Source organism: Panthera onca, chromosome A2 (assembly GCF_046562875.1).
Source record: "Panthera onca isolate mPanOnc1 chromosome A2, mPanOnc1 haplotype 2, whole genome shotgun sequence".
Classification (NCBI taxonomy): Eukaryota; Metazoa; Chordata; class Mammalia; order Carnivora; family Felidae; genus Panthera; species Panthera onca.
This window is the reverse complement of record NC_138340.1, coordinates 165,808,261-165,831,921: the sequence shown is the minus strand read 5'-3', so window position 1 is coordinate 165,831,921 and position 23,661 is coordinate 165,808,261. Positions and strand designations below refer to the sequence as shown.

The 23,661-nt window shown below is 45.9% G+C and overlaps 1 protein-coding gene across 4 annotated transcripts in view; it reads right to left on the bottom strand.

Moving 5' to 3' along the window:
• Positions 1–23,661, bottom strand: part of DPP6 (dipeptidyl peptidase like 6) — an 856,594-nt gene that overhangs the window by 283,027 nt on the left and 549,906 nt on the right. For all 4 annotated transcript variants that reach the window (XM_078437168.2, XM_078437166.2, XM_078437169.2 and 1 more), the window contains exon 4: positions 3,718–3,812. In XM_078437168.2, coding sequence (XP_078293294.2) covers positions 3,718–3,812 — 95 coding nt within the window. The remainder of the gene's footprint in view (positions 1–3,717; positions 3,813–23,661) is intronic.

Genomic DNA, 23,661 nt, shown 5'->3' with positions numbered 1-23,661 from the left:
TGGACGCAGACCATGGCTACAGGCGCAGCCGGACTCGTCAATGTTGCCTCTGTGACGGGACGCAGACTCGTCCCTCCTGGTTTCCCCAGTCACTGCTTTCACCAGGACCTGGTTCAGCCTCACCTGGGCCCGAAGCAGTCCCAGGGGGCCCCTCGCCTCTCATCTTTCCCTCCTGCACCCCCGTCACGTGGCTCTAGCTTTATTTTCCTAGACAGACCCGACCTCAACAGTCCCATCCCTTTCAGTTTCCTGCAGAGTAAAGGCTAGACCCCCGGGGAAGGCGCTCCGTGGCTTGCTCCCTGACCTTTTCCCGGGGCCCTGAGCCACGGCCTTCCAACCGCTCCCACGTGACCTGCACCGGAGCTGGTGACTGGCCACCCTGCCTGCCCACGGGACATTCACTGCTCAGCCCGTTCGCTGTGCAGCAAGGATGTTACTTCCTACTTGCCTTCAAACTGCACTCACCTTTCGGGGGCTGCTGAACGTCCCTCTCTGCGCCCTATCTACTGCTGACATCGACTGTCTTCTCTCCTTCCTGCCTCTGCTGCAGCACAGACGTCACAAATGCCTGCCTCTTCTAGATCTGGGTGGAAAGGTCCCAGAGAGTAAAACTGTTTCATTAATCCTGGTCTCCACCCACCCACCTCGGCCAGCCCAGGGCCCTGCTCAGAGGACACACTTTCATGTCAGATGAGAGCACAGGGGTGACAGAATGATGACATCAGACCACCTAAAACCTGCCCAGCGTAGCAGGTGCAGGGCCAGGAAAATTAAGCTGCTACTTTATTTCTTCGCAGGTCTTTTAAAGACACAGGTACACAATGTTATACTTCCCGACTTAAAAAAAGAAAAGAGAGAGACAAGCCTAGGAAATAAAAATAAGTAAAAAATATTTTTGTTTTCTGTTCTTTTAATAAGTGGGGGGGAAAAAGAGGAAGAGGGGGAAAGAAAGGGAAGAGGAACAAGAAGAAAATGTGTGTGAGACATGAAGGGGAGGAAGAAAAAAAATGCAGAGGGACGGCGGCTGGACCGAACGCTGCAGGCACAGAAACCAAGCTAGAATAGACACCACGTGTGACGTGGCTTTTGACAACATTCTTGCAAACGATGGTGACTTGTTATGCCACCGCTTTGTTCCTGGACTAAGGGGGTTGGAAACTCAGAGGCCGGTCTGGTTAGAAGTCAGCGAGTGTGGTCGCTGTGGGGACCGGACAGCTGCTACCCCGTTCTGCTCGCCAAATTCTGCTGTCTGAGAAAATGATGTCTCGCTGCTTTTAGCTATTCCTGTATTTCAAGAAAAGACAGAAACCTGGACTTCCAGCTTGCAAGAAACCAGTCTGTGGGCCAAACAAAACAGTTCAGCGGGCGTTCGGGCCGCTGGCTTTTGCCTTCTCAACTGCAGACAAAAACAAGGCTATTTCCCCTTCCTGGTTTTTACTGAGGTGGAAATGCTCGCTGGCCGTGCCGGCCTCTGCTGTCCAGCCGCAGGGCTGCTGGCTCGCTGTGTCACGCAGACCAGGACGATGACAGCAAAAGTGGGGACGGGCCCACCAGGCAGGGGCTGGGACCCCTCCCACCTGGGGCGCACCTGCACCTGCGGGAGCCCACCTGCGGAGCCAGCCTGCAGGGCTCCGCGGAGGGCAAGCAGGAGAAGCCCCAGCAGTGAGCTTCTTCCTCCTCCAAATGTGAGAACACACACACACACACACACACACACACACACACACACACACACACACGGAGCCCTTGATGGAAATTAAGCGAAACAGAATAAAGTAAAGTGAATGCTAATTGTGAAAGCTCAGCATACTGGATGAAGGGAAAAAGGAAAAAAAGTGGTCAAATTCTTATCTCAACAGATTCCCGAGTTCCTCTACAACACATGAACCCATTACAGCTCTTGATTCTGGAAAGGGTCTCATAATACTTGTAATCATGTCCCTCTCTGTGAGGAGTCAGAATTCATTAATTTTTAGAGACAGATAAAAATTCAAATCCTACAGTCTAATGATTATATAAAATCAAAGGGGAGCATAAATTAAAGACACAAAAAGACTTTTTATTTAAATGTTAACTTAGTAATTTAAATAAGTAATTAAAACAGGGAAAGACATAAAAAGTGAGAAAACATGACATAAGCAGAGCAGCAGGACTCTTTTTTAATTTACGTGTTTTCCCTTCCAAGTACTTTCTTTCTTTTTTTTTTTTTTTTTTTAATTTTTTTTTTTTTCAACGTTTTTTTTATTTATTTTTTTTGGGACAGAGAGAGACAGAGCATGAACAGGGGAGGGGCAGAGAGAGAGGGAGACACAGAATCGGAAACAGGCTCCAGGCTCCGAGCCATCAGCCCAGAGCCCGACGCGGGGCTCGAACTCGCAGACCGCGAGATCGTGACCTGGCCGAAGTCGGACGCTTAACCGACTGCGCCACCCAGGCGCCCCTCCAAGTACTTTCTGAACTGTCTGCAGTGCTCACATATTCATTGATGGCGAGGTCTAATCCCTTTGAAACGTGATACTGAATTTTTAAAAATCTGATTAAAATTATTGAGTAAAACGGCATCGAAACAGCAATTATGGAATTCATCACCATGAAAACTAATATACAAAGTCTTCCCCACCCAACAAGATGAATGATTTTCATAGTTCAGTGCTCACTTCCCAGCCTTTTCAATACACAGGGATGATGTTGATGTTGCTAATTGAAGTGTAAAGATGATATTGTATTCTTCTGTTTATTTAAAGATTTTTATAATGTTTATTTTGTGTGTGTGTGTGTGTGAGAGAGAGAGAGAGAGAGAGCGAGCAGGGAAGGGGCAGAAAGTGGGAGACACAGAATCCGAAACAGGCTCCAGGCTCTGAGCTGTGAGCACAGAGCCTGACGCGGGGCTCGAACCCACGAACCGCGAGATCATGACCATGTTACTTTAAATAAACACGGAAGAGGGGCACCTGGGTGGCTCAGTCGGTTGGGCGTCCGACCTCGGCTCAGGTCATGATCTCGCGGTTCGTGGGTTCGAGCCCCGTGTCAGGCTCTGTGCTGACAGCTCAGAGCCTGGAGCCTGTTTCAGATTCTGTGTCTCCCTCTCTCTCTGCCCCTCCCCCACTTGCGCTCTGTCTCCCTCTGTCTCAAAAATAAATAAACATTAAAAAAATTTAAATAAGTATTTTCAACTGTACATGAACTCCAAATTTCGATGCTACTTAAATCTCGGGGAAAATGGGTTTTCCCAGATTATGAGGCACTGACTGGCATTCGCATCCACTCAGTACTTATTTTAAAGCCTAAACATCACTTCATGTGTTCAGACGAAGCGCAGTCAGTGTGCCTACATTAATATTCCCTGTGCATGTGGAGATGAGGTGTTTTTTTAAACGAGACTGAGCAAGCCCTCCTGAAGTATTCTCTGTGCATTACTGCAATTTTTCTGTAAATGTCTAAAGCCCCAGGACGTGATCTTCCAATTACATATGATATGCAACACTTGTTTCCAGCACCTGCAGAGAAATGTCCCGCACACGAAAGAAACTGCTTTCATCTTATTAAATTAGTGTGGTTTCAATTTCACATTATCTTTAGCTGCTCAGGCTATAGTGTTACAAGTTTATTGCTTCTGCTAGGCTCCTCCTAAAAGTTGAAACCTAAAGTCATTTTCTGCTTTATTGACTTGCAGGAGGGAAAACTGAAATTATCCCGGTCATTAGAGAGAGTACTTACAATTTTTTTGCCTTCTATTAACACCGTAGAAATATTTGTTTCAACATTCTGTAGTATCACATTTCCTTTCTGTTCTCTGTAGATGAATTCTTTATCTATAAGAGAAGAAATAAAAAAGAAACAAAACATTAAGGAGCTCAGCAGGCTTCTGACGGACACTTACACAGAACGAATCAACTATTCTGACAAAAATAGAATCCTGTGATTCATCAAAGGGTCCTTTTAATCTGGTGAAGTATATACAGCTGCTCTCAACATAACCTCATGTGAAGCTTCTCTCCGAATCTTTGCTCCTACGCTACACACTGGCATATAAAACACCAGTGCCCAGGCCCATGAAGTCTTTCGGACATTCTAGAGCTTTCTTGAGCCCAACACACAGTGGACACATGAAGCAGATTAAGAAACTTACTACCAAAAAGCATGGACAGTAATTCGCACCGTGGGTAGTGATTTCCTGTATGTACAGCTTGGGTGAACCGTGTTTATGCACGCATGCTCAGACATCCAAATCCTGCAAGACTGTTTCCAGTTAGTCCACAACCTTCCTTGCTACACCTGGAAGAGTCGGCGGTTTCTTGGTCATGCATACCCCTGAATGCATACATCCTGTCCTCAGAGACAGTGACCGTGGTCCTTTGCATGACTAACCTTTCAACTATTCCCTTAGGAAAGTAATAAAACACACCGATCAGGATGACTGCAGAGGTGTATCTGTAGGCACGTGTGTCTCCACTGCGAGTGAAAGGGCACGTTTTCTGAAGGTTGCTGGTACAGGGCTGAGCACACAACGAGGGGAAGAAATACTGTCTGTCTGAGCGAAGGTGGGAGTACTGAACCAGCTTGATGGTCAAGGCATTTCACACAATAACCAGTTGCTGATGGTACCACCCTGTGCAGACTGGATTAATCTAAACGGTATTATCATTTCTACTCTTTATCTCATAAATTTACGCTCTTTCCTTTTTCACTCCTTTCTGCTGCTTGCTTTGGTTTTCATTCTCTTCTTTTTCCAGGTTGTTAAGGTGGGAGCTTAGATCTTTAGTTTGATTTTCCATCCTTTCTTTCTTTCTTTTTTTTTTTTTTTTTTACATTTATTTTTGAGACAGAGAGAGACAGAGCATGAACGGGAGAGGGGCAGAGAGAGAGGGAGACACAGAATCTGAAACAGGCTCCAGGCTCTGAGCTGTCAGCACAGAGCCCGATGCGGGGCTCGAACTCACGGACTGCGAGATCATGACCTGAGCCGAAGTCAGACGCCCAACCGACTGAGCCACCCAGGCGCCCCGACCATCCTTTCTAATAAAACTGATGAACGCTAAAAATTTCCCTCTATGGATGGTGTTAGCTACATCTCACAAATTTTGATATGCTGAGTTACATTATTATTCAGTTCAAATTATTTCTAATCTTCCCTGTAATATCTGCGTGGCCCAATGATTATTCAGAAACATGTTGTTTAATTTGCAAGTATGTAAAGGTATTCTGGCCCTTTTATGTTTTATAGATTTTTAATTTAAATTCACTGGATCAAAGAAGACTCGGTACATGATTTCAGTTTTTGAAAACTCATTAAGACGTTTTTGTGGTCCATAATATGGTCTAACCTGGTGAATGTCCTGTATGCATATTTAATGAAATGATTGATATGGCTGCATTTGGTCTAACGTGTGTTTATGTGTATGTGTGTGTGTGAGGGCGTTGTATGTGTATGGGTGTGTGGGGTGTGTGTGTGTGGAGGTGGGGGTGTGGGGTGGGGGGGTGGAGGGGTGTGTGTGTGTGATTAGTTTCTACTTGTTTCCTCTACTTATTTCTGGCTTTCACTTTATTGTTGCATATTTTTCAGAATTTTAATTTCCCTATTTTAGCTGTATTTTTTTTAAAAAAAATTAATGTTTTTATTATTTTTGAGACAGAGAGAGACAGAACATGAGCAGGGGAGGGGCAGAGAGAGAGAGGGAGACACAGAATCCGAAGCAGGCTCCAGGCTCTGAGCTGTCGACACAGAGCCCGACGCAGGGCTCGAACTCACGGACTGCGAGATCATGACCTGAGCTGAAGTCGGATGCTTAACAGACTGAGCCACCCAAGCGCCCCTTAGCTGTATTTCTTTGCAACTTTTTTGTGCTTATCCTAGGGATTAGAATACATACTCAACTTTCCACAGTCAACAATGAGTTAATAGTGTACCAGCTCTGGTGAAATACAGACACTTATCAAGTTTTCAGCCCACATCCAGCCCCATGCTGTTATAATTGTCATGTGTATTGAATCAAAATACTTTACATACTCCACAAGATGTCATAATTACTGTTTATAACAGTACCTCATTTATGAAGAGAGGAAGAAGAAAAAGTCAGAAAGAAAAAAAAAGTCTGTTGCATTTGCCCATCACTCGCCTTTCTGACGCTTTTTAGACTTGATCCAGGACCTGAGTTTCCACCAGCACCATTTTCCTGCCTCTTGAGAACTTCCTCGAGGTGTGTGTTTGTATGAACCCGCCGGCACCCAATTCCTTGAATTTGCTCTTACCTGAGTGCCTTTGATTTCCTTCACTTCTGAAGGATATTGCCTCTTCATATAGATTTCTAGGTTGATGGTATTTCCTTTTCCTTTGGAAATTTCATGCCACGTCCTTCTGGTCACCATGGCTTCTAACAAGAAGCAGCTCTTAATTGTTCTTTCCCCGACACTGTTTCTATGCATTTTTCTTTCGCTGTTTTCAAGACTGACTTCTTGCTTGTGGTTTCTAACAGCCCAGCTATGATGCATTTTTGATGAGACTTCTTTGTGTTCATTCTGTTTGGTGTTGGCTGAGCCTCGTGTCTGCAAATGTATGTCTTTGTCAAATCTTCAGCCTTTAATTTGCCGAATATTTTTTTCTATTTGTTTTATCCCTCTCCTCTCCTGGAGTGCCAGCTGCACACATGTTGGGGACCTTGATATTATCTAACACTCTCTGATGCTCTGTTCTTTAAAAAAAAATTTCCCTCTGTTCACCTCGAATAATTTCCATTGAGCTGTCATCACAGCTGTTTTGTCTCTCCTTTGTCATGATTATTTGACTGCCAAGTCTACCCAGTGAATTTTTACATTTCAGAATCTGCGTTCTTATGCTTAGGATTTTCCATGTTGTTCTTTCTTTCCCTGCTGACATTTTCATTCACGGAAAACATACGTACTTCCTTGTGCGTCATGGAAATATATACACTTTTAGGATGTTTGCCCCATCAGTTCCAAAATCTGTTTCATTCTGGAGTCAGACTCAGTTAATTTTCTTTTATACTGAAAGTATGTTGCCCTCTTTTTTGGGGGGGGCATTCTTTGTAAGGAAGGTAATTTTGTGCTATATATATCCTAGACACGATGGTTGTCAGTTTCTGGACATTCTGGACTATGTTAACATTCTTTAATAAATGTGGTTTCCTATGCAACACCAGGTAATTTTCTTCGCTAGACACGGACCACCAACTTTGGGCAGCAGCCTTTTATACTCAATGCCGGGATGTTACCTACAGCTGAACTGCTCTGCCTGTCTTCTGGGCGTGTGTGGCTCACGGGTCAGAGACGCCAGGGCACTGCTGGTTTCTGTGTTACTAATCTCTGTTACCCCCTGTCTCTGTCTCGTTACCCCCTCCCCTTCTTATCTTTTCAGTTTGACACTTAGCTTGTTAATTTCAGCATTTCCACTTTTCTTATAGAGTCACAACTGGTGCCATAAATTTCCTGAATTATGTCTTTATCTGAATCCACAAGTTTTAATGGGTAGTTTTCTCATTAGTGCTCTGTTCCGTGCATTTTTTAGTTTCTGTCATGCTTTCCTTTTCAACCTGGGAGTTACTGGGAATTTATAATTTGCAAATGTATGTAAAACACTCTTCTTCGTCTTTTTGTTATTGACTTGTAATTTGCTACATGTGTTAGAAAAACGTGTACCATCCACTCTTTGAAATTTGTTGAGTCTGGTTTATAGCCTGAGGCGGGGTTCGTTTTTGTGGAAGGTTTCTTGACAGAGTGGATATTTTCTAACCGGAAGATGCAGGGCTCTCTATTTGGTCTTTATTTATTTATTTATTTTTAATGTTTATTTATTTTTGAGACAGAGAGAGAGCATGAACAGGGGAGGGGCAGAGAGAGAGGGAGACACAGAATCTGAAACAGGCTTCAGGCTCTGAGCTGTCAGCACAGAGCCTGACGCGGGGCTTGAACTCACGGACCGTGAGATCATGACCTGAGCCGAAGTCGGACGCTTAACCGACCAAGCCACCCAGGCGCCCCTCTATTTGGTCTTTAATTTAACCGTGCTGGTTGTACCATTCATTAACTTGCCTCATTCTCAGCCCATTTTTTTGCACGCTTCACTTTTTCTTAAAAAGCCCCCCCACTGTATTGACACATTCTGGTATGATGACGGATCGATTAGTTTTCTCCTGTTCGTCCTCCAGATTTCGAGTTATACGTCTTGTAACTATTTTCTCAGATGAGTGCAAGTTTAGAATTTTCTCACCTTCTTGGTGATTTGCAAGGTTTATTTTTTCACTGTATTTTCCATCCCTCATAATGCTTGTAAAGGCCATTTCTGTTCTGCAGAACGGGAGAAATAATACTATACACCCGATATCGTGCATGTGAAGATTCAGAGACATTATGTGCGGGAGACTCGAGATGAACTTAAAATGACGCCTGGGTCAGGGCAGGCTCTGGGGTGCGTGTCAGCTGCTACTCTTGTCTCAGGAGAAGATCTGGAATCATCTCTGCCTCCTTTTTGTCTCTCGTCTTCAATATCCCATCCCTCGTCTGCGCCTACCCCTTTGAGGGCGTCTTGAATGGCTCAAAGCCATGGGTCCTCGTGGCTTGCGGTGCCCTTGCCCTGGGTCTGCCCACCGCCACCTTCCCCTTGGACGCCTGTGACGGCTCACTCCCTTCGCTCCATGCTCTGTGCACACGAGGACGTGCTTCTGTTTCTTTTTTTTTCTAGGTCCTTTGGCAGCGACCGCTTTGGCCAACTCCTCAGCCTGACATTCAAGGTCCTTCACGTCCAGGCCTGGGGGTCTCTTCCCATTTTAATTTGCTGTTACCCACCCCCCCCCCCCCATCAAGCGTCCTGAACCATGTTGTGCCTTCTGTGCCTGGGTGATGCCTCAGACCACTGCCCAGCCTGCAATGCCCTCTCCCACTCCCTCCGGGGGACCTCTGTCCGCTCTTCCCACAAAGGCCTCTCCCCTGCAAAGCTTGCCACGCGTCCGCCAGGCAGGATTAACCCCGCTCTGCTCTGCCCCGCACCCCACTCCTGCTTTACGCTCCTCATTGGCTGTGACAACTCTGTCTCCTCCGCAAAGAGAGCGGGACGCATGGGGAAAAGGCCACACCTTCTGGACTTCCTACCTCTACAACCTAGCATGACGACTGAGGGGAAACCGGGGGCTAAAAACGCGTGATGCGTTCACCAAATTGACACCATCACCCGTCTGTCTGATTCGCCAACTGTGCAACCCGCCTGCGACTCCGTAGGCAGACCCGCTGTGTGAGAGGCTGCCCCCGGCCGACAAGGTCAAAGGAAGCAGGGGTGGGTAGGGCCGCTTCGCAATTCTGCCTTTAGTGCCTCGTGGTGAGATTCTGAGATAGCTCCTTTCTCCCCGTCACGGCAGTGCAGTAAGATACCCCAGAGGGGAGTGTAAGGTGCATTTGGACACTCCGAGGACGGGACGGCGACACTGAAAAGCCAGGCTCACCGGGGATTCTGAGAAACACAGAGGGTGAGGTTGTGAGGAGAAGATCTCCCGGAGAAAGTCTCGCACGGCGTCACCCTCTGCGACTTATTGTTCATGTCAAGTACTCGGCATGTAAAATATGTCATTAATTTAATTGTTCTGGGTGGCTTCGGCAGTTCTCCAAAGCTACATGATTAAAGAAAGCGACGACATTGGTAGCCAACACAAGGGAGGTGATTGCTTTTCATTTTATTCTCTTCCCCCGACTGCGATAGAAAAATATATAGCAATGTAACACGTTGTTTTTCTCACTCTTCCAAAAATAAGATGACGTTCCAGTCATTTCCTCTGAGAATCATATATCAGCTGGCTTCGTACGTTGCTTATTTTTGCCTGACACAGTAATGTATTTCTTAGAAACCTTTCAAAGGTCTTTCCCACGATGAAGAAATTTTAAATGGATGGCATTTTGTGGTACTAGAGATTTCTTAGCCATCGAGATACGTGGTTCCCATTGCCAAGGATGACTTAGACCTGCTGGTTGGTCTTTTTTTTTAATTTTTAAATATTTTTGAGAGAGAAAGAGAGAGAGAGAGCGAGCATGAGTGGGGGAGGGGCAGAGAGAGAGGGAGACACAGAATCCGAAGCAGGCTCCGGGCTCTGAGCTGTCAGCACACAGTCTGACGCGGGGCTCGAACTCACAAACCACGAGATTGTGACCTGAGCTGAAGTCAGACGCTTAACTGACTGAGCCACCCAGGTGCCCCTGGCTGGTCTTGATTATATAAATTGACTGACAATTGATTATATAAACATCACAAAGAGTTGCTTCAGAGAAACAGACTTTGAGAAACAAACGGTGCACGTAAATGAAGCAGATCTGGTTTTTCTTTAATTATCTTCTTTTAATTGTAAATAGCTGCTAATAGAAACAGCGTTCTAGCCTACTCATGGCTTATTTTATTTTCTTCTCGGATACAAATTACTTGTATTCACGTATGCTGATAACACATAGCATATAGCATGCTTCCTAAGAAAGTCAACATCCAGGTGATGGCCATAAGCTATAAAAACTGATCTGTAATCCCTAGCGTCCACGCTGTGGTCTAGAAATAATACCATTTCTCACTAAACAGAATCAGTATGCACCATGAATCTGCCATGTTCCATGACTTAAGGACAATTACAATTAACATTGCCAATCAGATGACAATTGTCGTGTGTGGGCTATTGTTAAGTTCCACATTCACCACAGCATTGTACTCTAAGACAGGATCCCAAGCTACCGTTCTCAGGAAAAAGCACAAGGGATCTCTAAAGACCTGGGCATTTCTCGATCTGAGGCACAGAACATACAGTATGAACCTGGAATATCTTAGCGGCCAGCCAGCCAGGAAGTGTTCGGTGACCGATGGGGACACAGACCATAAGACCACGGTAGACGGCAAAATGGCCCTAATGCTTCCCTCCCTCCTGCCCACGGCCTTTGTGTCTGGCTTCGCCAGGCTCTTCCTCTTGAACGTGGGCTCAGATGCATGACCTAAACTGGTCACTGGACTGTGAACAAGCAGGCACCTGAGAAGCACTCGTATAGTTTGACTCGCCCCTCCTGGCTTCTGCCATGGCCGTGAAACAAACATGTGTGGCCCCGTCTTTTGGCCCCAGCGCAGAAACAGATGTGGAGCACAGCTGAGCTGCCCGGCACCTGAGAAGACGCCACTCCAGATCCGCTGGCAGCCAGCTGGTTGTCCAGCTCTGGAAGCAAATCAGCCAGCGGAGAAGCAACCACTGGCTGCCTAACCCACCACCGGCTGACAACCAGCTGCGTGAAAGATAAATGCTTACTCTGCATGTCATCGAGGGTATGTTGTTGTTTGTTACACAACACTCTTGTGTCACGAGACAACCGGTGGGAGGGATCTCAGGTCCGAAGCTGGTAAAATCTGAACATCAAAAGAACAATACCCGAATTGCTTCAAACACATCAAATGTATAAAACAGTTCAGGAATCCATAATGGAACTCCCAAAAGAGAAAAACAACTCGTTTTCCACGGTTGGAGGGAACTATGACATCAAGTCCTGACTCTGAAACTGGTAATTAAAAATGTCTATAATACCCAAAGGAATCTACACATTTAATGCAATCCCTATCAAAATACCATCAGTATTTTTCACCGAGCCAGAACAAACAATCCTAAAATTTGCATAGAACTGCAAAGACTCCGAACAGACAAAGCAATCTTGAAAAAGAAAACCAAAGCAGGAGGCGTCACAATCCCGGACTTCAAGCTGTATTACAAAGCTGTCATCATCAAGATAGTATGGTACTGGCACAAAAACAGACACTCAGATCAATGCAAACAGAATAGAAAACCCAGAAATGAACCCACAGCTATATGGTCAATCTTTGACAAAGCAGGAAAGAATATCCAATGGAAAAAAGACAGTCTCTTTAACAAATGCTGCTGGGAGAACTCGACGGTAACATGCAGAATGAACCTGGACCTCTTTCTTACACCACACACAAAAATAAACTCAACATGGATGAAAAACCTAAATGTGAGCAAGGAAAGAATTAAAATCATACAGGAGACCACAGTCAATAACCTCTGTGATATTGGCCGTTATCAACTTCTCACTGGATAGGTCTCCCGAGGCAAGGGAAACAAAAGCAAAAATTAACTATTGGGACCTCATCAAAATAAAAAGCATCTGCACAGCAAAGGAAACAATAAAACTAAAAGGCAACCTACAGAACGGGAGAAGATATTTGCAAGTGACATATCTTATAAAGGGTTAATGTCCAAAATACATAAAGAACTTATAAAACTCAACACCCAAAACCCAAATAATCCAGTTAAAAAATGGGCAGAAGATGTCAAAGCAGGCATCCAAATGACCAACAGAAACATGAAAAAATGCTCGACATCACTCATCATCAGGGAAATACAAATCAAAACTACAATGAGATATCTTACGCATCTCAGAACGGCTAAAACCAACAACACAAGAACCAAGTGTTGGCGAGGATGTGCACTGCTGGTGGGAATGCAAACTGGGGCAGCCACTCTGGAAAACAGTATGGAGGTGCCTCAAAAAGTTAAAAATAGAACTACCCTACGACCCAAAAAATGCACTACTAGGTATTTACCCAAAGGATACAAAAATACTGATTTGAAGGGATACATGGACCCTGATGTATCCACGATAGCCAAACTATGGAAAGAGCCCAAATACCCATCAACTGATGAATGAAGAAGATGTGGTATTTACACACAATGGAATATTACTTGGTGATCAAAAAGAATGGAATCTTGCCATTTGCAACAACATGGATGGAGCTAGGGAGTATAATGCTAAGCAAAATAAGTCAGTGAGAGAAAGACAAACACCATATGATTTCACTCATGTGGAATTTAATAAGCAAAGCAAATGAACATAGGGGGGAAAAGAGAGAGACAAACCAGGAAACAGACTCTTAACTCTAGAGAACACACTGCTGGTTACCAGAGGGGAGGTGGGTGGGGGATGGGCTAGACGGGGGATGGGCATTAAGGAAGGCACTTGTTGGGATGAGCACTGGGTGTTGTATGTAAGTGATGAGTCACTGAATTCTACTCCCGAAACCAATATTGCACTGGATGTTAGCTAGCTGGAATTTCATAAATACAAATTTGGAGGGAAAAAATGAATAATCAAGGATTCATCCTGCTTTTCCAGCAGTTCAGGGGGACAACATATAGCCCGCCTGTGAGGGGGAGGCCTTCCTTTCAGAGGACTGCCAGCTGGTGAATGTGTGAGGGATGATGAACTTAGGAAATCACCATTTGCAGCCGCTGCTGAAACACCCGATTCAGGTAAGGACCGTCCATGCGTGCTAAACTCATTCCGAGAAAGCTGATGGGGTATTTTCCTGGTGCCAAAATACGACCTCGGAGAACACACGCCAGTCTCGATGGAAAAACGCATACCTCTTTTTATTTATTTATTTTGAGAGAGTGAGAATGTGTGCGTGAGCAGGGGAGGGGCAGAGAGAGAGAGGGAGAGAGAGAATCCCAAGCAGGCTGTGCACTGTCAGGGCAGAACCTGATGCAGGGCTTTCTGTCATGAACTGTGAGATCATAGCCTGAGATGAAATCAAGTGTCAGACGCTTGGGGCACCCGGGTGGCTCGGTCGGTTGGGCGTCCAACTTCCGCTCAAGTTCTGATCTCACAGTTCGTGAGTTCGAGCCCCACGTCGGGCTCTGTGCTGACAGCGCAGAGCCTGCATTAGGTCCTCTGTCCCTCTCTCTCTGCCCCTCCCCCTCCCAAAATAAATAAACATTAAAAACTAAGAACAAAAAGAGTCGAATGCTTAACTCACTGAGCCACTCAGGCACCCCGGAAAATGCCTGTTTATAGGGGAGGAAGTTGGAGGCCCCAGCTTCACCCATGAATCTGCCTCTGAGTCCTGTTTTACCAGTGGGACAACCAGATGCTGGAGACGAACGTGTTAAATCATTCCGTGAGGGAACAGACTAAATCCAGGATGTGGGAGATTCTATAACACAACTGGCCTAATATAGGGAAATAGCTCGGAGCTGTTCTACATTGGCAGAAACTTAAGAGACATAATCAAGCATAATTATGATCCTTAATGTGATCTGAGCAGAGAGAAAAAAAGACATAGAATATATTTTGAGAATGAAGGAGGAAATTTGAATATGGCCTAGGAATTCAATGGTATTAGAAAATTACAGCCATGTTTTTCGCCGAGAATGAGGTTGTTGCAGATACAAAGAGGGTATACTTCTGGAGATGTACGTTTAGTCTTCGGCGATGAAAGAAAATGACACATTTAAATATTTTCAGCAAGAAAAATTGATGGAAGACACAAAAAGGCGAAAGTGTTAAGATTAAGTGGTGCTTATATGGGTGTTTGCTGTGCTATCTTTTCCACTTTTCTGTAAGCTTAAAGTTTTTCATAAAAAGGAAGCAGAAGATAAAACGACATAACCCCTAATTTCTAGGAACATACAGTCAAGTGGGGTGGACATAAGAACAGTGGCCCACGTTTCAGTGGATGGAGAGGCTTTCAGGCAGAAAATCCCAGGGAGAGCAGGAGGCAGGGAGAATCCAGGACGGAAGGTTAGATGTGTATCCCTTTATGCAACACGCATTGAGGTGCGGACGCTCTGGTGGTTTCCTTCGCAGAACCTCACAGGTTCTGCAGCATGGCAGAAGCTAATGTGTGTGTTTTGGCCCAAAGGAGCCAAAGAATTCCAAAAAAGTTAAACATGAAAGTTCTATACAGTGAAAGCTTGGCTTGCGAACATAATTCATTCCGGAAACATGCTTGTAATCCAAAGCACTTGTATACAGAAGCCAATTTCAAGAACCACTGGCTCGGTTGTGATTACGTAACGTCCAGCGTCAGGTACGACTCATATGGCGAGACATCGCTCGTTTATCAAGTTAAAATTTATTAGAAATGTCTGTTCGTCTTGCGGAACATTCGCAGAACGACTTACAATCCAAGCTTTTACTGTACTCGGTTGTTGTTTTTTTTCTTTCTAGCTTATCTCACAGAAATTGTGAGCTGGGTTGTCTGGGAATGAAACGGGTGGAAAGATGAAAGGAGGTGGACTATTAAATTCTGTGGGCTTCAAATTATGAGACAGTGACACCACAGCATCCGCTTTCACAACGTGGGTAACTACACAGACAAGTACTGTCAAACAAATATTGATCTCAGCCCGGAAATGACTTGGAAAGTAGCTACAATGCAAGGATGATGTTTAGGGGATTTGAAACCCACTAGTTTGGCTCGTAAGATCTGTGAATGCCCAATTTTATCTTTGATTAATGGACAGCCCAGAGAGCTTTTAAAACCTTTTGAATTTCCACTCTTCGGATGGGGGCCAATTTTTATGTGCTTCAACAGAGTCACGTTTAGACTTTTAAACAGCGTATTATACTGAAGCCCCGCTCAAAATCAACAAATCACTTCTTTCTGTGTTTAACATTGACAACGCTAGCTTATGTGGCTAAGGGAAAAAACAATTTATCTGTTCATTTAGCACTTTTTTTTTTTTTTGCAATTTATCTTGTTTTCACCTGAATCTATCATAATGGAAAATATACAGGTAAGGCTTTATAAGAAAAGGGTTTAGTGGGTACAGAACAAGAAAAGATTAGCTAAGCAGTCCTGTGCTAATTACACGTATTTAAGGGTATTTATGATTTGTTTTATAAAAATACAAGACTCCTTGATGAGCTTTTTGTAAGTTTAGTTATTTTTGAGACAGAGTGAGAGAGAGCTGGGGGAGGTCAATGAGAGAGAGAGAGAGAGAGAGAGAGAGAGAGAGGGAGAGAGAGAGAGGGAGAGAGAATCCCAAGCAGTCTCCATGCTGTCAGGGCAGAGACTAACGTGGGGCTCGAACTCAGGAACCATGAGATCATGACCTGAGTCAAAACCAAGAGTTGGATGCTTTACCAACTGAGCCACCTTGATGCCCCTTCTTGAAGGGTTTTGAAATGATTATAGTATGATGGTTCTAGGGGCTCCTAGGGGAGTTAAGTGTCCAACTTCAGCTCAGGTCATGATCTCACAGTTCATGAGTTCAAGCCCCACATCGGGCTCTGTGCTGATAGCTCAGAGCCTAAAGCCAGCTTCGGATTCTTTGTTTCCCTCTCTCTCTGCCCCTCCCCTCTTTGTGCTCTATCTCTCTCTCTCAAAAATAAATAAACATTAAAAAAATATATATATAATGTTTCTATTACTTAGTAAACTTCTCTTAAAGCAAATCAACCACAAGTGTTATCGAAAGTGTCAAAAAAAATCTTAAAAAACTCTGAAATGGACAAAAAAGACCATGGAGTATCCTTTCGGTGAATATTAGGCATTGGGTATGTAACCCCTCCTGGGCTGTTTGCCTCTTTAGATGTCTACTCTTATCACTGTCTTTGAGCTATTTTATGACTGTAAGCTCTAGAGAACTGACAGCAATGAGAAGGGTTCTAGCCAGAGAGATGCAAATAAATTCTGCCTGGTGGGCAGGCAGTGGGTCCCTCTGTCCCACCCCACCTCCCCAGAAAAAGCCACCACTTTTCCAGCAAACTCATCCCAGCATTTCTGATTGCCTACATGTGTGTCTGCCTTTAACTTTTCTCTTTACACCTTGCCACTTCTCTCCTTCATTCCTGAGACAAATAAAATCTTGGACACATGTCTACTTTATATTAACATAAAACCACGAGCCTCATGATTTCTTTAAAAAATTCTTCTTCGGGGCGCCTGGGTGGCTCAGTCGGTTGAGCGTCCGACTTCGGCTCAGGTCATGATCTCGCGGTCCGTGAGTTCAAGCCCTGCGTCGGGCTCTGTGCTGACAGCTCAGAGCCTGGAGCCTGCTTCCGATTCTGTGTCTCCCTCTCTCTGACCCTCCCCCGTTCATGCTCTGTCTCTCTCTGTCTCAAAAAGAAGTAAACGTTAAAAAAAATTTTAAAAATTCTTCTTCAAGTGAAGTTCAGCATGTGCAAGAAAGATATGGACAAAATTTCACGGGCGGGATATGAAAACAATCACTAAACTGTGTAAAAAGTGATTTTGGTTACCAGTTTGTCCAGAAATGAAGCACCTTGGAAGATTACACGTGCTGTTTTCTGAGGCCACCAAATTTTATCACCATCGGTGATTTGTCCAAAGTCCTGAACCATTAGCAGATTCTGAAATGCAGCGGTCAGTGAATGATGTTACTTATGTCGTTCCAATGCCACAGCCTTTAGTAAAACAGTAGCTCAGAAAAGCCATAGCACGTGGTTCTGCCGGCTATGGGTTTTTTAAAAAATTTTTTTATGTTTTTATTTTATTTTTGAGAGAGAGACAGACTGTGAGCCGGGGAGGGGCAGAGAGAGAGAGAGAGGGAGACAGAATTTGAAGCAGGCTCCAGGCTCCGAGCGGTCAGCACAGAGCCTGACACGGGGCTCGAACTCACAGACTGCGAGATCATGACCTGAGCCGAAGCCGGACGCCCAACCGACTGAGCCACCCGGGCGCCCCACGTGGGCTATGGCTTTAATCAAAATGCTAAGAGCCGGGTCAGTGTTCAATCATGTACAAACTTCATCAACAGGGGTTCTAAGACTTTGCTGTTTTCCAGTACATACATAGAAGACAGAAGGTATTGAATAACCTTACCGTCTGCTGGCATTACATTAAGGCAGCAGACTACCGCGCAAAGTAAACTCAGGTTTTATGTCAATATTGTTCCCTCTAATGATTACTATGGAACAAATTAGCAAACAGAAGTACCTAGAGGTCTCGCTGAAATGACCGCCTTACTTTAGCTATGCTTCCAAGAGAAAAATCACTTGCTGATAATGACAAATGAATGGGTCGAGACACGGAAACTTGACAGGAACGTTCCTTCAGAAAAACTCTGATGAAAAGTGCCAGCGGTAGTCTACAGGTCGTTGGGAAAAGCGTGGTCTAGGAGTCTGGGAATCTGGCTTCTGTTTCAGGCTCTGCCACAGACGGGACATGCCCGGAGTGGGCCGTGAAACTTACAAAGCTGTGTCCGTACGGGCTAGAGCATGCCGTCCTCCTCTCCTTTTTCACCCCTGCTAGCAGGGATGCTTTCTGATGGCTGGAGCTACAGCAGCCATCTTGGACCCTTAGGTAACCTTGCGGATGAACTACAAAAGCAAATTAGAGCAGAGATCCTCCCTCCTGACTTCTAGGTGTACTGACAACCTTTCTGTCTTGTGTAAACCAGTATGATTTTCATTTTTCTCTTGCTCAGTGATGAGTCTAATAAGAGATACAATCATGCTTTTACTCTGGATTTGGAGTCCAGAGAACCAGGTTTAATCCCGTTGCTGGGTTCTGCTAAGTCAGGTTACTTTATCACTCAGTCTTTCATTCTCCATAATAAACCACCTCATTTTTCCAAAAGGGTAACTGGGCAGGGCCACTGAGCCCAGGCACAAGTGGGAAGAGAAGGACGGGAGCATTCAGCTCTCCGCCAAGGGGAGTCCGTGTGACTTTCTACCAAACATGCACCTACGATTTTATTTGTGAAGGAAAGAGATGTCATGAGCCCTATTCCAGAATTTTGGGCGCGGTCTGGGAAAAGCGCGAGTAAACACAGCTCTCATCTTTCTGACTTAACAGCAAACAAAACAATCCAAAATGCAAGCGGCAGGTGGAGTACAGATACTGTACAGAGGGGAGAAAACCATTACAGGAAACGATTCTACTCGTTGGGGTGGAAGAACAGAGGTACTCTCCCTCTCCTAGGAAAAGCAGGCAGGTGCCCTATGAAGGAGTCCTTCGCTCCTTCAGAGGAGCTCATTTCTGTCAGGCCTCCAAGCGCCCCTCATACGGTAGACACCGGCAGGCTGTTGCTTTCAGAGAAGGTCCAGCACGTGTAACAGATGTGAGAGGTCAAAGGCAGATCTCTCCCCAAGGAGTGTGGCTGCCTGGGTCGCCTGCTCGGGCAGGGCGTGAAGCCTCCTGTGACGGCTCTGGGGACTGTTCTTGCCAAGGGGAACAGCTCAGCACGGCACTCCCATCCGCCCAGGCTGCTCCTCCAGGCAAGGGGCCTCGGAAGTCTACACGACGGCGTCGTTATTATAAACCCACCTCTGTCTTCTGACTCCGGCTCTGACCCCAGAGCTCTGCTGGGATGAGACGAGAAAGCCCAGCCAATCAGCCAGCCAGAACCGATCAATGTGAAAGCCGTGGCAACCTGGGTGCTGATGGTGTTCCCAGAGCAGGTGCGGCACCAGTCACACGCTGGCCGCACGGATGCAGCGATTACAGGCAAGGAGGTCCTTGCTCTTATCCCACGGTGAAGTGAGGACCCATCTCTTACGGTAGATCTTTAATCTGAAGTACTAAAAACTTCCCACCTTTCCTACTACGTGGACTTAAGTTATTTGACTTTTCTCTACCTCAATATTCCATTCTGACAGCAATGGGGATGTGAAGGATACCTTGCTTCTGTGACATTAGAACAGCGTCCGGTTCAATATCGAGTAATCCTGAGTATTAAGCACCACAGATACTTTTTGAAGGAAACAACCATCATCTGGGTAATGGAAGCCATTTTATGGAAAGTCACAGGACTTAAAAGGAATGCTTTACATGTGGAATCTGGTAAAACTGTAACCTGAAGACCAAGGATTGCTATAGTCCTTCCATTTCATATATTTCTAGAGTAACTGTAGCTTATCATCTAACCAGAACACTTGAGAGTACACAGGGATGCCTTAATAATCAGGGCAAGTGATATAACCTGAATATCTCATCCCCGGTCTATTCCCAAATTCAGCAAGTATTGTTGCTAATAAATAAGGCTAGCATTGGTAGAAACAAATTTCTGTATTTACTGTATTTAGTTTTAAAATTAAAAATCTTGGGGCACCTGGATGGCTCAGTCGACCGAGCATCTGACTTCGGCTCCGGTCATGATCCCACAGTTCATGAGTTAGAGCCCTACGTCGGGCTCTGTGCTGACAGCTCGGAGCCTAGAGCCTGCTTTGGAATCTGTGTCTCCCCCTCTCTCTGCCCCTTCCCCCCCACCGTCTCAAAATAAATAAACATTAAAATTACAAATCTCGACTTAATTTCATGGATATATATCTGAAACAAGAGAATGGCTCAACTTGAAGTGCCAGGACTATAAAATCGACAATTCTGTTCCACGTATGCCATTGGTAAAGATCGTAACGTAAGAAGCAACAGATCAACTCTTTCAAAAAAGAACACGTTGCACGGCACTGCTATTTAACATACAATAAGGCTCAGCTCATCCTTCGGTTATGCTACTGTAGTCACCCACAAAAATCAATGCGTGGTGTTTCAGGTCTCCCGTGGTGAGACACTGTCTACACGAGTGAAGCAGCATTCGTTTTAATGGTACCCGTCTCCGTCAAAGGCTACACAGCAATCTTTGGTCAGTAATGAGTTCTGTCTTCTTAGCTGATGGGGATGTTCAGCTCAATTTATAGCTATCGGTAGTGCTGATAAAGGTCATCACTGTGTCTCATTTATTAGAGCCGCCTTCCTCAACAGCGGAAGTACAAGGTAAATGATGTTGAAAATCGTAACTTGCAGTGGAAGATGTGTTTACTCTATTAGGGAATGGATTTTTTTAAATGCCTAAGTTCTATTGCTTTCCCTCTCCCTGGTTTTGTTTGTGTGCTTTTGCTTTGAGTCCCTGCAGCGGCTGTGATGTCCACATGTGCACTGTCGTATGTGAAACAGGAACGCTATGGTGATCGGGACCGGCGAGGTTCGCCTGAACGGGCTTTCTTCCCTCCTCTCAACACTATGGAGTTGCCAAGTACTATTTCCTCCCCAAACAACATCGTTCTACATTATTCGTTCTCTAGAATAGAATCATGGCGACCGATCAACGTTAGCAACTCTCAGGTGAGCATGAACACACCTACCTGACTAGGGCCAAAGTAGCTGATTTCATGAACAACTGACTAGCCTTCCGAACCCTGTCATGCATTTGCTTATTCAATTCATTCACCACTTTCAAGGCAGCCTCTTTGCGAGACGCCACTGGAGTTGGGAAATCTCTTACCTTGTGCTCAGCCCTCCCCCAGTGGGGTGTTGGACACGCCTCCCTGCAGACTCAAGGAAGCACTCTACTGTGTATGTTAGGATTGGGATATGATTGAGTCCCCTCTCCCTTAATGGACCCACACCATTATTCTCACGGAGGTCACCAGTGAGCTGTTGGCTGTGGGGGTGCCTCCCACTCATTTGGCACTGTGGGAGGGGCTAAGGCAAATGAGATCACCTTGGTCCAAACTCAACACTTACTCTACCAGCCCATGGTTCATGTTTTCCCTTCCATGATGCCTTCCTCATGCATCATCCTCCCTTGAGGGGAAAGACCACATTATCTAATGTTTTGATGTGTTTTCATCCAGCCAACACATAATAAATATCAAAAGGAAAGAAATTAAAATCCTGATGGGGTGCCTGGGCGGCTCAGTTGGTAAGACGTCTGACTTCAGCTCAGGTCAGGTTCTCGCGGTTCGTGGGTTCGAGCCCCGTGTTGGGCTCTGTGCTGACAGCTCGGAGCCTGGAGCCTGCTTCGGATTCTGCGTCTCCCTCTCTCTCAGCCCCTCCCCCACTCACACCCTGTCTGTCTGTCTCTCTCTCAAAATTAAACATTAAAAAAAAATTTTTAAATAGTGATAGAGAAGACACTGGGGTGTGAGTGAAACGAAACAATCAGGTGGGATGCTTTGATGCTGTGGGACAGCCAAAGGCACACGGTCACATCCAAAACACCAAAGTGGTAACATAAGCGACACCAAAGGGGCACTGGAGACCCGTGTCCTGTCAGCAATGTCACCAGGGACTGTCCAGGCAGAAGAGCACGTTTTGCAGGGTTGACAGTCCGATTTCTGCTTCTGTTTCTCCTGTATGCTGTGATCCACTTACACGATGCGTGAATCAGCATTCCGTTTCATTTTTAGTTTTGTATTTCGTGTACCTTACGTTTCTCACGATGTCCGGGTCTGGATCATTGCTCCCTGAGCTGAATCAAAGTCTGGGATCTTCACAAGTGATCCAACAAGCTTCTCCCCCAGGGAGGTGCCAGGCTGTTACTCCTTCCTCCAAGACCCAGCCCCTGCGTCCGCCATTCAGGCAGCAATGCCCGCAAGTCACGTTCCCCTGGACCCGTGCGTGTGGCTCGCATCTCCTAGGAGACCACCAACACCTCTCTGAGTCTCAGCTCCGACTCATTTTCTCCTTGCAGCAGCACACAATGCCCCCCGCGCCTTCCCAGGGTGAGAGGCCCACTGTCACGTCCACTCTCCCGGTTCCACACACCCTGGAATGTTCCCATGTTCCCGTCTGACGGGCGGACCAGCCAGCACTTTGTGCGGGTGTGGACGAAGTAGGTCTTGGCTGTCGGGGAGAGCAGGAAAACCGCTTTATAAGAAACCACAGTATACAGTGGTCTTATGGAGTAAAATTAAACAAAGCAGGTGCCACGACAGAGGTGGAAAAACAGACAAAAAGCCCCTAAGGCTCCGTCCCAAGTTCACTGGAGTATCAGCAGGCCCGAGCCAGACAGAGGAGAAAACGGAACAGCCAGCAGGCCTGGTGAGCGCCACAGACCGAACCCGGTCACGTCGCTGGGAGGTGACGACGGTGTGGACGGGGTGGGGAGCTCGGCTCCGCGGGGCCGTGGCGCTGGAGGACGCTGGTGGTGTTCGCGGGCTTCCCGTGCTCAACTTGTTTCCTTCCTCCATAAAGAAACTCGAGCACAGAAAGAATAACTGCCTATTTATGGAATAAAGCCCGACTCCCCAGCCGCCGCATCGCCCTGCTCATCATTTCCTGGCGATTATGACAGCAGAACACGGAAAGAAGGACAAGCCGGGGGGACAGTCCCGCGAGGAAACAGAACAGACCTCCTTCTCCAATCAGGCAGCCTTCCAGGAGGTGGTGGCCAACCTCTCCAGGGGCCAGCCAGGGTCCCGGGAAGTAAATTTTACATCGGGCCCTTCTAAAAAGACTTTACACAGGATCGTTTCTGCAGCCACTTGTGCACAATGTAGTAAGAGACAACCAGAAGCCACGCTTATTTGAACTGGAGAAAACTGTGTGTAATCTGTTCGTTGGACATCAACCGATTTCTTTCCTTTGGACTTAACTTCCTGGGCGGTGTTGCCAAATGGCACGGAAACAACATTGTCTCCTTGGGTCATCCGTTGTCTGGAGTCATTTCTGGAAGTCTTAAGGGCTCCTGAGACACATATAACGATTCCTCAAAATATGACATGCTGAATTACCACATGATTTTGCATTTCCTCTTCTGGGCGTGGACCCAGGAGAAGTGACAACAGGGACTCAAACATATCTGTCCACTTATGTTCGCTGCCACACAGCCAACAAATGGAAGCAACCCAAGTTTCCATGGAAAGATGAACAGATTCACAAAATGTCACACACACGCACACGTACGGTGAAAATATTACCCAGCTTGTAAAAAGAAGGACATTTTTTAAAATGTGTATTTGTTTTTGAGAGAGAGAGAGAGAGAGAGAGCGAGCACGTGAGCTGGGGAGGGGCAGAGAGAGACAGAGAGACAGAAAATCTGAAGCCGGCTCCGTGCTGACAGCACAGAGCCCGACGTGGGGCTTGAACCCACGAACAGCGAGACCGTGACCTGAGCTGAAGTTGGACGTTCAACGGACTGAGCACCCAGCCGCCCC